At 36.8% G+C, this 12,416-nt stretch overlaps 1 protein-coding gene across 4 annotated transcripts in view; it reads right to left on the reverse strand.

Moving 5' to 3' along the window:
• Window positions 1-1,709: 1,709 nt before the first annotated feature.
• The window catches only part of LOC311289759 (uncharacterized protein), a 123,701-nt gene continuing 112,994 nt past the window's right edge, over window positions 1,710-12,416 (reverse strand). For 2 of the 4 annotated variants that reach the window (XM_084408009.1, XM_084408011.1), the window contains exons 2-4: window positions 2,759-2,809; window positions 2,522-2,653; window positions 1,710-2,318 (exon numbers count right to left, since the gene is read on the reverse strand). In XM_084408009.1, coding sequence (XP_084264135.1) covers window positions 2,038-2,318; window positions 2,522-2,653; window positions 2,759-2,809 — 464 coding nt within the window. In that variant the 3' untranslated portion in view covers window positions 1,710-2,037. Of the gene's footprint in view, window positions 2,319-2,521; window positions 2,654-2,758; window positions 2,810-2,982; window positions 3,390-12,416 lie in introns of those variants that run through there. The other 2 variants (XM_084408012.1, XM_084408010.1) reach the window with 2 other exon arrangements.

Raw genomic sequence — 12,416 nt, forward strand, 5'->3', positions numbered from 1 at the left:
TCACATGGAAGCTGGTATTAAGCCCTTTCCAAATCTGCTTTTATTTTTATCATAGCTTGTTGGTAGCAAAAGTTATGTTTATCTGAAGTCGGCCGATCGCTATGATTTTCTGGAACGGAATTTTGAGAAAAACGGGTTTAATTAACTGTCACTGTCGAGATGCTTCTTGTCCATCTCGCGATTGTTATAAAACTGCGTGACGTTATAGTTTAAACAGGATTGGCGCGAAATGCGCAATATACACATTCACTGTAGTGTTAAGAGACCGACAGGTGTATGGGATATACGGCGATTGTTTGTTTTTTTTCACCTCTGCCGGGCGTTAGAGAAAATGGTCGCATAGAATGCATTAGAGAAAGAGAGTATTTTTAGCTTGACACTATAAATCGCTGTTTTTCTGCACTAAACAAGGGGATTTTGCCAAGATATTTTCAGAGATAAGAGAAAAGATGTTATAGAATAATAAGAATCATGCACTTTTGATGATCTGTTGTGATATTAGCACTAAGAGTTTTGAAAATGTACACCTAACTTGTGAAAATAGTACCAAAGCGAATAAAAAAATCTCTTTATGAACTTTTTGAAATGTCAAAGTGGTGATTGCGTAGCTGTCAATGGGGGAACAGAAACCTCTCAGATTTAATAAAAAATATCTTTATTTGTGTTGTACGGAGCCCCACACATGACATGCAAGAAAAAATTTTTTAAACGTGCGCACGATTTAGCAAATAGAGGGAATGAATTATTAAATTGTGCGCACAATTTACTTTTTTTCTTGCATGTCATGTGCGGGGCTCCGTAGTGTTTCGGGTTTGGAACGACATGAGGTTGAGTAAATAACACTTTTTACATTTTTGGGTGAACTAATACACTATTATAATACACTATACAAAGACAATAATCTTATTTATTTAGCAACTTATTTTAATACAGTGCTATGCATAAGTTTAGACACCCATGCTAAAGTTCACTAAAAAGAGGAATAAAAAATCAACTTTTGGAAATTGAACTTAATGCCTTAATTAAAAAAAATAGGAAAAATCCAACCTTTAAGGACACCAATTTTCTTTGTGAATGAATAATGTATCGTAAATAAATAAATGTTCTTCCTTAAAATACATGGTGCATAAGTCTGGACACCCCTATGTTAAATTCCCATAGAGGCAGGCAGATTTTTATTTTTAAAGGCCAGTTACTTCATGAAAGTACTCCATGCCAATCTCTAGGTATGGTGAAGGCTATGTGATGATGTGGGGCTATTTTAATTCCAAAGGCCAAGGGAACTTTTCAAGTTATTCTTACTTTAAAGCCCGGCATCTAGTCTGCCTGCCTCCTTATTGGTAAGCCCAAGCTCTTTGTTTGTTTGTCTCTTTCTTTTGTGTTTGATAAACTTATTTCACAGTGCTAGTTGCTTCTTGTGGCTGATCCTTTTTATGATTCCTCTAGTGAATGAGACAATTTAACGAATTGACTGTTTAATAAAGATTTATACCTTTTATAACAAGTATCCACGTCTCTGGGTCATCTTGTGAAAAATCGAACCTGTGGGCCCTTGGGTCTTTCCCGGGTAGTTAATCCCGGCTGGGGTAGTCGTTCCTTTTGGAATCAGTATAATAGAGTACAAAATCTATTTAACCCTTTATAACACCACCTCTTTTGCCACACAAATATGAGGAAAAGAAAATGCCACAATGTCTCTTTATTCTCTTGTTTATTTATGAAGGATTGAGAGATACAGATCAAGGATCAGTTACAAACTACACTTAAAAAGATATTATTTAACATTCTAGATTTAATACTTTATCAAAACACTTTTGAGTCACATGTGGTATTCATGGGTCCTGTCTGTCTCAGTGCTGAAACTACAAAGTTACATTTATAGACATTTCAGACTTTTATACAGTAATCTATTGCAAATTTCAAACACACATTAGTTCTCATTAATACAGATTCATATGTCAATGATACTTCATGATTTCAATTAAATCATACACTGAAAGTTCAGTATTATTGGAATCACATTCTGCAAAGCTCCTGTTATCTTAAAGGAAACAGTAGGAAACCACTGAAGGTGCTGTAGTTATTCTGGTCATCATATATCCTCGCGCCAGACCAAAGTCTCACATAGACAACATCTCCAACCTCCAGGATCAACACAACTCCATTAGAGGAGTTTGACCGATCCTGAGCCTGAACATCATGTGCTGAAACCACACGCTCTCCATTCTTAACAATGGATACACTTGCTGGAGTTCCACCATGACAAAATACAGAGACTCTGAACATGTACGCTCCTTTCAGTGGGGCTGTGAAAATACCTAAATCAAATAACAAGAGATACAGAATCAGATGTTTCCTGCATCATTGCTTAATCACCAAACACACTGTGTAATAGTTTTGAAAGATGGCAGATCATTTAATTCTCTAATACACATTACACAACTGCGGAGAGGTCTGAATGGAGCAGAAGAGTTTTCATTATTATAAACTGAGTTTTATGACTCATTTCATTGATCATTACCTGTAATTGGGTTGTAGGCATTCCCTATGTTTGTGTAGACGTTCCTGTAGGTTAGTGTGATTTCAGTGGTAAAAGGACCAATATATCCATCGCCAGATTGCATCAGTGAAGCTGAAAAAGCTATTTCTCTGTCTGTTATTGAAAAACATAAGAAATATTGTGATATTTTACTCTTTTACACTGAGAATGTATACACTGACTTTAATATCAATTTAATATATATTCAAGAAGTTTCACCTCCATTTTCCTTTCTCAACTCCACTTGACCCAGAGTAAGATTTGATATTTCTGTGAAGGAATAATGATTCTGTTAAATTACATTTACACTGTTTATTGTAATAGATAACACAATTTACACAGTATACACTCAACTTTAAACTAACATTTACACTATGCAATGTATTTTTTTGTGATTCACTTTGAGGATCATTGATAAAAGAATGAATGTTTTGGTGAGGTACCATCATTTTTCTTCTTGAGCTCTTCCAGGATGAACGTCTGTTGCATCTCTAAAGCTCTGTTGATGGTTTTCTGCTCTGTAACGGTGGCGGTCAGTTCTCTGTTGATGGTTTTCTGCTCTGTAACGGTGGCGGTCAGTTCTCTGATGTTCACTTTCTGCTCTGTAACTGTGGCGGTCAGTTCTCTCAGCGCTGCATGGATGTCAGTGAAGCAACAGTTTTGTTGGCTGTCAGTTGAAGCTTCATCTCTCAAAGTGTCTGTTTGAGGTGGATTCTGTCTTCCGTCCTCAGATCTGAGCTGTTGACTGATCTCATTCTCATTGAGTCCTCCATCTACCTGATGCTGTACGACACACACAAAGGTTTCCAACAGCAGCAGTAAACATACTAAACCCTTCATTCTTCACTGATGTTTGTCTCCAGCTCTTGCTCTGTCATCCTCAGAGCCTCTCATGTTCCTTTTATAGCGTCCTGATTTACTGTCTTTTGTACTTCATTTATATTGCTTCAGAAAAATAAGTAGTTCAAGTTAATTGTTAATTACAATCAAAGGAATGTTCCGGGTTCAGTAGATGTTTATCTCTATTCACAACATTTGTAGCACTATGTTGATCTCAACAGAAAATAACTCTGATTCATCTCTCTCCCTTAAAAAATAAATAAATATATAGATACATAGATAGTATTGGGGACTGCAGATGGAAAATAGCTTTTGCTAACTCTGGTACAAAACATCTTTTAGTAATATTAATGTATTTTGTACATTGTCCCTGACAAATAAACTAACTAAATAAAATAGATAGATAGATAGATAGATAGATAGATAGATAGATAGATAGATAGATCAGCGGTCAGCATCCTTGTAGCATGCGAAGGGAAAATCCCAGAAGCCTCCAGTCGCATGAATGGGTTGTTTGATCTCACAATTTAATAGTGATTGATTAATATAATTATATTATTATAATAATATAAAATAGTAATATAATTGTGATTTCATGCCACAAATGTTGCTGGATTTCAACTTGTGTTAAATCAAACAAACAAAACTCATTTAAATGTTATTTTTCCTCCACATGCAACAACTTCCTGTATCAACAAATGTAAAACTGAATCAATGCACAGAACTCGTCAACTTGAATTTAATGACGTAAAAATAGGTTAAATGTAATTATTAACCTGATTTACAACTTTTCATGTAAAAGAATGCCCTAGATTTTGGGAAAGTGGATTTATGCTCTTAAGATAAGTAGATAACGTTGATATTGGATTGTTTTACAGTACCATAAAGTGAGCCGTGTTTTTATCTTTATCTAATTATTACTTAGTCATGGGTTCCCATGGGTTTTGCATTTATAAATTTGGCAGATGCTTTAATCCAAAGCATTTTATATTACAATTACAATTCAATTTCAATTTATTTGTACATCACCTTTTAAAATGCAAATTGTTGCACAGCTTTACAGAACACAGAAGAATAACATATAAAGAAGAGAAAATTGAGATTAAAAAAAAAAAAAAAAAACACAAGCAGCCAAAGGAAAATCCTCAAGATATTTAATTTTTGGATGAACTATCCCTTAAGTAGGGTGTTTTATGACACATCATTTCATAATTTTCATCATTCCATTTGCTTCACAGGACACATGTGCTTTCCATTATTTATCTACTAGTATTTTCTAACATGCAAGTATGTCATGTTTGGTCTCATCGGACAGTTTATAATCTGAACTGAATTGTGGTGAACTTTATATTAAAGTATAATAATGTACAATCTAGGTGCTGTTGTTTAAACATGCATTGAGGAGAATATGTTAATGTATTCTCCCTCTTTTTATCTCCAACCATTTGCCTTATCTTTCAGTTTCCTGTCAGCTGGTTTTAGTGTTGGTATTCCGATGTATTAACAATACTTTGCTCAGAGTATAAGAAGGAAAGGTAACTGTTGATCTGGGAGAAAGGCTTTAACCCTGCTACTCCTGTACACCGGTGCATAATCTCATAATACAAGAAAGACTTTTACAGTCTCTCCTTCACAGCAGTGCATTATTTGTTACAGTTAAATTTCTCTCTTCAGTATGTTGTTCCATTCTACTGTCTGTATATTTAAACATGTAACTTAATAAATAACTTTCCCTGCTTTAAAGGCTTTGAGAATATTTCCTTTTACCACTGATAATTTTGAAAACTAAAGTGATTGTAACTTTCGTTATTCTAGCGTTAGGGTAAAACCTATATTTTCCTGTCAAGTCACCTTTATTTATATAGCAGTTTTTACAATACAGATTGAAAAATAATGGAAAATAATGCAACAAAGTTTGTTTTGGCTGTACAGCAGCTCTAGAGAAAACAGTGATGTCATCGTCCAGCTCGGTTCAGTTCTCATATAATGTTGTCGAAGCAGTCAGATCAAGAATAAGAAGTGTCCCCAACTAAGCAAGCCAGTGACAAGGAACCAAAACTCCATCAGGTGACAGAAATAGAAGAAAACCTTGGGAGAAACCAGGCCAACAAACAAACAGTGTATGATTATGATTCAGGCAGCATTATCGGTCAGAAATCAGATTAGATTGGAACATTCAGAATATTATCCAGTTCCCTCTGTTTGAAGATCGGAGTCACGCTGGTATAGAGACGGGTTTGTTGAGGATCAGTGCCGATGGCTGTCGTGTCGATGAGGCCTTACAGGGGAGAGTCTAGTTAACACAATCTCTGCTGACATTCAGGGATGCGCTGTGGTCGTGTCTAAGTGTAGGTCCACCATCTGATCTGGATAAGGCCCGGATCCGGCTGACTGCGGTAACCTTGGGATAAACAAAGAGACTAATATAAACGTAGATGCCATTCTTCTTATGATGTAACAAGTACATAGGGTGTTATAGGAAGTTTTCCCAGTTCTAGCTGACCTAGTTTAAGCAACAATTATTTAACTGATTTGAATTATAGAAGTAGTTTAGGTGCTAAATAGGAAAAGGATCTACTGCCAGCAGTTGATTTTGATATTCTAGGTATTATCAACTGGCCGGAATTTTGAGATCGCAATAGACGTGAAGGACTATAATGTGTTAAGAGCTCCCTCAAGTACTGCAGAGCTAAACCATTTAGTGCTTTGAAAGTAATTTTAATTTAAATGTAATATTAATTTTATTTAATGTAATTTAAAATGTATGCAATGTTTAATAGTTGGCAGAACCGGGCTAATATGGTCATACTTCCGGGTTTTGGACCAGCTGGAGTTTGTTTATTAAGTGTGTTTCTTAAAGAAATAGTGTGTAATTTAAAATGTATGCAATGTTTAATAGGGAGCCAGTGCAGTGTTGGCAGAACCGAGTTAATATGGTCATACTTCCTGGTTCTGGTAAGAACTCAAGCTGCTGGACCAGCTGGAGTTTGTTTATTAAGTGTGTTTCTTTAATAAATTCTATAATATGATTTGAATTATAGAAATTAATATATTTCTTTAATCTTCTATAAGTGCAAAGGAGCAACTGTCTAAAGTGCTAGAAAAGAGAGAGTCAAAAGTTTCTGTTACAACATCGAGTTCTTCAAAGCCATCTGGTATACTGAGGAGATATCAGTTATTAAAAGACGAATAACAACAACTTAACTCGGTGCAAGGCTAAAAGCTTGTGCTGCTATTTTGAACCAATAATCAGAACAAAAAGCAGTTAAAGGTTGACGTGCATAATTCACTTATTTATCTGACTCCAATATATTTAATCTGACTCCATTTAATTTCAGTTTTGGGGGTAGTACTTTCAGCTTTTCTTTTTTTTTTTTAAGATGAAAAATAAATAAATAATTCTGTACCTCCTTTCTAGTTTATTTTTTAATTTAATTAACTCATTTTACACATTTTATGTATTGATAGTTACCCATTTGTTTATTTTAATTTCCCCTTTTTAATTTATTTATTTTATTATTTCTATTTTTTTATTTATTTTTTTTATTTTTTTATTTTTTGCGGCAATATTCTGTCTGTGATCACATAATTGAGGCCTTGGGGAGGTGTTCTTTTTTCCCGGAGGTGTTGTTTTTTGATAACTGCCCGGCAGCTCCTTTCTGGATGGAACTGGGAATTGTGTGTCTGGTTCGGGTAGACACGAAGGCGGGTGGGGTAAGTTGGGGGTTGTTGTTCTTTCTGGCTCGGACTTGTTTATCCTATTTTTATTTGCTGTCTTTTTATTCGTCTGTGCTTTTTACTTTTTTGTTTAGTCTTTTACAATGTATTCTTCGGATGCTGCTAGTCATGTTATGTTTTCAAAGGTGGATGCCAATTCTAAGATTTAATTATGTTTTTTAAATGCCTAGGCATTGATTGGGGGGGAAAACGTGACATTGGTCTCTTGGAACGTTAAGGGGCTTGGACATTCTATAAAAAGAGAAAAAGTATTTAGACACCTTAAATCATTATCAGCAGATGTGATTTTTCTGCAAGAGACCCATATTAAAACGACAGAGCAGCGTAGATTGAGGTGCAGTTGGATATCACAGGTCTATCAATCACCGTTCACTTCCCATGCTCGTGGGGTGGCCATTCTTTTTAGGAAAAGCATTCCATTTAAACTTTCCTCTATGGTCACTGATCCTTACAGCAGATTTATTATTGTATCTGGAACCATAAACATCTGGTTCTTAAACATCTATGGTCCAAACACTGACGACCCTCATTTTTTCAAGAGGGTTTTTGACTTAATAATTAATAATGAATTATTTAAGTAATTCCAAAATAATAATCGAGGGAGATCTGAATTGTTATTTAGACCCTTACTTGGATAGACTATCCACTCGCCCTCCCCCCGGAATTGCGTCCGTACAGGTTTTAAACAACCTGCTTAAATGCAGGAATTTGGTGGACATTTGGGGAGTTCAGCACCCTGCTGATAGGGACTACTCTTACTACTCTCATGTCCACAAATTGTATAGTAGAATAGATTATTTTTTGGTTGATTCCCAGTTAATTTCGCAGGTTATTGATACCAAATACAACAGTATATTGATATCTGATCACAGTCCCCTGACCATGTCTGTTGACTTCTCGGTTTGGGTTTGGCGAGGCATTTATATCATGGGTCAGATTAATATACGCCAGGCCAATGTGTTCAGTTTTAACTAACAAAGACAGGTCGCCTAGGTTCCCCTTGCAGCGCTCAGTGCAACAGGGTTGTCCCCTCTCACCTGCCCTTTTTGCCATTGCGATAGAGCCTCTCGCCCTAAGTATAAGGCGTCATACAGATATCACGGGTCTTGAAGTGGGGGGCAGGGAAGCTCTTATTAGCCTGTATGCTGATGATATAATATTATATTTGCGGAACTCAGAGATCATTTCCCATTCTCTTAGATTTAATTACTTCCTTTGGGAGACTATCGGGATATACCATTAATTGGTCAAAGAGTAACTTTATGCCTCTCTCTGAGACTTACAGCCCTGTTTTTTTGGAGAATATGCCATTTAAGATAGTTAGGGATCATTTCATGTATCTTGGACTGACAATCCCCAAAGATCGCAAATTAATATTTAAGTAAAATTTTGTGGAGTTTCTTTCTAAGCTCAAAAGTAATATAGGGAATTGGAAAATTTTACCTTTGTCTATGTTTGGCCGTATAAATTCAATTAAAATGGTTTCTCTTCCTAGATTCCTATATCTGTGTAAAAATCACCCTATTTTTCTTACATCTGCTTTCTTTAAGGAACTGGATTCTATAATCCTGTCTTATTTTTGGAATTATAAGACCCACCGGATTTCTAAGAGTCATCTACAAAAATCCAAGTCTTTGGGTGGTCTGGGTATGCCAGTATTTAAACATTATTATTGGGCTGCCAATATTAGGGCTTTAATGTTCTGACTGAAGGGGACACCGGGTAATCAGACCCCTGAGGCCCTTGTGGGTACAAATGGTGACCAACCTGGCTGTTGGCACCTCCTTAACGGCACTGCTGTTCTCCAAATTGGATAAGCCCAAAGAGTTAAATAAATTAAGCTTTGTTTTGAAACATTCTGTCAAAATTTTAAATCAAGTGAGAAAAGTTCTGTCCCTGCCGGAGACCTCTGTTCATTCGCCAATTTGTTACAATCAGTCCTTTTTACCCCCATGGTCTGATAGAACTTATCATGTCTGGAGGGAAAAGGGTTTGGGTTCCATTAAAGATCTTTATATTGAGGGACGGTTTGCATCTTTTAATCAGTTAAGAGAGAATTTTGATTTGCCTCATGCACATTTTTTTCGTTATTTACAAATCAGACTTTATATGAAGTCCAAAATTTGTAATTTTGAACTCCTCCCGGAGAAACATGTCTTTTTCAATGTTTTTTTTTAATCCTCTTGGCTCTGTACGTCTTATTTCTAAATTTGTTTCTTTATTTGGAAGTTGCCTCTCAGCCCCTACTGTAAGATTTAAAGAGGCCTGGGAGGAAGATCTAGGAGTTGAGCTCTCCGATGACACGTGGGACAGGTGCTTGGCTACGATACATGCTTGTTCACGATACATGCTTGTTCAGTCAATAGCAGACACCAACTGATCCAGTTCAAAGTTATTCACCGCTTACATTACACCAAAGCTTAATTGCATAAAATTTTCCCCTCCGTTTCACCAATGTGTGACAGGTGTAAGGTGGCAGAGGATACAGCTTCTCATGCTTTTTGGTTTTGCCCTTTATTGTCTAGATTTTGGTCAAGCATTTTTCACTGGTACTCCAGCCTCTTCCACCGGATGCTGAACTTGCCATCTTCAGCCTCTCACAGCGCACCTCTTGCCTTTCAGGTGCATTGAAACAGTCCTTAATGCTGGGTATGGTCGTGGCAAAGAGACTTGTGCTTAAGAACTGGAAGTCACCCTCACCCGCTTCCTTCCAGATGTGGATTATGGATATGATCTCTGTCATACAGATGGAAAGACTTCGACTTTTGAGGACTGATTCTATTGAAAAGTTTTCTGCTGTTTGGGGTCCATTTCTCGGGTATTTGGACAAGTTAACAGCTCAGTCGGCACCCAAAGACTTCTCTAAGGTCTAGGCTGCATATCCCTTCTGGGCACTTAGTCTCTGCCCTAAAAAGGCACTGAGAAAAATGACTTTAAACATGCATTGAGGAGAATATGTTAATGTATTCTCCCTCTTTTTATCTCCAACCATTTGCCTTATCTTTCAGTTTCCTGTCAGCTGGTTTTAGTGTTGGTATTCCGATGATGTTTAACAATACTTTGCTCAGAGTATAAGAAGGAAAGTTAACTGTTGATCTTGGAGAAAGGCTTTAACCCTGCTACTCCTGTACACTGGTGCATAACCGCATACTACAAGAAAGGCTTTTACAGTCTCTCCTTCACAGCAGTGCATTATTTTTTTACAGTTAAGTTTATCTCTTCAGTATGTTGTTCCATTCTAATGTCTGTGTAACCCTCCTACACAATTCCACTTTATTAAGGACTTATCATGTGCATGGGGAATGAATTGGTGAGAGGTTACTAGAATTTAAAATCAGGATGTATTCACAGCAACTAAACTTCGGGCATGCGACTCTTGCTAGAGTGTAGAGAGGCCTGGTTAGCTTAAATATAGCTATACTGTGTTCGTTTGTTTTGATTTGTTTTCACTGTGAGCATAAAACTCCCATGCACATATACTTAGCCACTATAACCCTTATTTGCAAAAAAAAAATTTAAACTAAAATCACAACCAATGACATTTCAATCGCACACACTTAAATATCAGACCACAACGATTGAATGTTATACTCAAAATGTATTTATATTGGTTTTTTTTTTCAGAACTAGGTGAGTTAACCTTTTAAAGTGTCCTCATGTTCCAAATGAAATAACAATGAACAATACCCCAGGGTTTTTTCTACTTTTACGTCTCAGTTTTGTGGTACCACAATGTTGGCGCGCTTGTTGGAGCTCAGTTGAAATCTGTCCAAATAATATTGTCTGTACTCACGATTCCTCAGTAACAGAAAGATTATAGTGACCGTCTATCCAAACCGTTCCGTCCAATGGTGAGACACGCAGTGAGGAAACCCGTCCTGAAGCTCCGTTCGGCGTTCGTCCATGTGCAAACGCGACACCTCCGGCCTGCAGCGCGAATCCTGAGCACATCTATTGCAGCAACATGGGTAGCAGCATCTGACGCACACTAGCCAAAAGTTCACAAAATCAAATGAGTTTAACTATATCTTGTCCAAAAATGTCAATTTCATCTTAGTTCACAATGTCCATACTCACTCAGAAACTCGGTGGCAAAGTGGATTTCTGGCTATATAGAAGAAGTTCGCACATGGCTATGTAGTAGCAGTTCGCACATGGCTATGTATTAGCAGTTCGCACATGGCTATGTATTAGTTTCACTTCAGTAGAATCTCCGTGACCAATTTAACCAGCTCCAAAACAAAGCTCACTTTCCCGTTTTAACAGGGATACACACACAAAAAAACCCAAGAAAAATCCCCCCCTGGCTCTTAACTTCGATGACCAATAATATATCAATCATACAGAACTTAGAACTAACTTTAGCTCGTAACTATCTCTCCGGTTCTCTTTTCTCGTCACTCTTGTTTTCAGTCTCGCTCTATTTTTTTGTCCCGCCCCCTCAACAACCCGATAGGTTGCCTAACTGCTCTCTGGATGGCACTGATTGGATAACAAACAAAACTGACACCTGGCCACCCAATACAAAATAAAATGACAGAGGGTTCAAAGGTTACTCACAACAGAGGATATTTTAACACCTCCACTTTATAACTGCATTAACACGTATTAATACAAAAACGTATTACACACCAGGAACAATTGAACTGGCCCATATTTCAGGATATATTGTATTTCTGTTAACAGAACACAAAATAAACAATATATAAATTTAGCAGGGTGCTACATCTGTATATTTAAACATGTAGCTTAATAAATAACTTTCCCTGCTTTAAAGGCTTTGAGAATATTTCCTTTTACCACTGATAATATTGAAAACTAAAGTGATTGTAACTTTCGTTATCCTAGCGTTAAGGTTAAATACTATATTTTCCCGTCAAGTCACCTTTATTTATATAGCAGTTTTTACAATACAGATTGAAAAATAATGGAAAATAATGCAACAAAGTTTGTTTTGGCTGTACAGCAGCTCTAGAGAAAACAGTGATGTCATCGTCCAGCTCGGTTCAGTTCTCATATAATGTTGTCGAAGCAGTCAGATCAAGAATAAGAAGTGTCCCCAACTAAGCAAGCCAGTGACAAGGAACCAAAACTCCATCAGATGATATAAATAGAAGAAAACCTTGGGAGAAACCTGGCCAACAAACAAACAGTGTATGATTATGATTCAGGCAGCATTACAGGTCAGAAATCAGATTAGATTGGAACATTCAGAATATTATCCAGTTCCCTCTGTTTGAAGATCGGAGTCACGCTGGTATAGAGACGGGTTTGTTGAGGATCAGTGCCGATGGCTGTC

Source organism: Rutilus rutilus, assembly GCF_951802725.1.
Source record: "Rutilus rutilus genome assembly, chromosome: 4".
Classification (NCBI taxonomy): Eukaryota; Metazoa; Chordata; class Actinopteri; order Cypriniformes; family Leuciscidae; genus Rutilus; species Rutilus rutilus.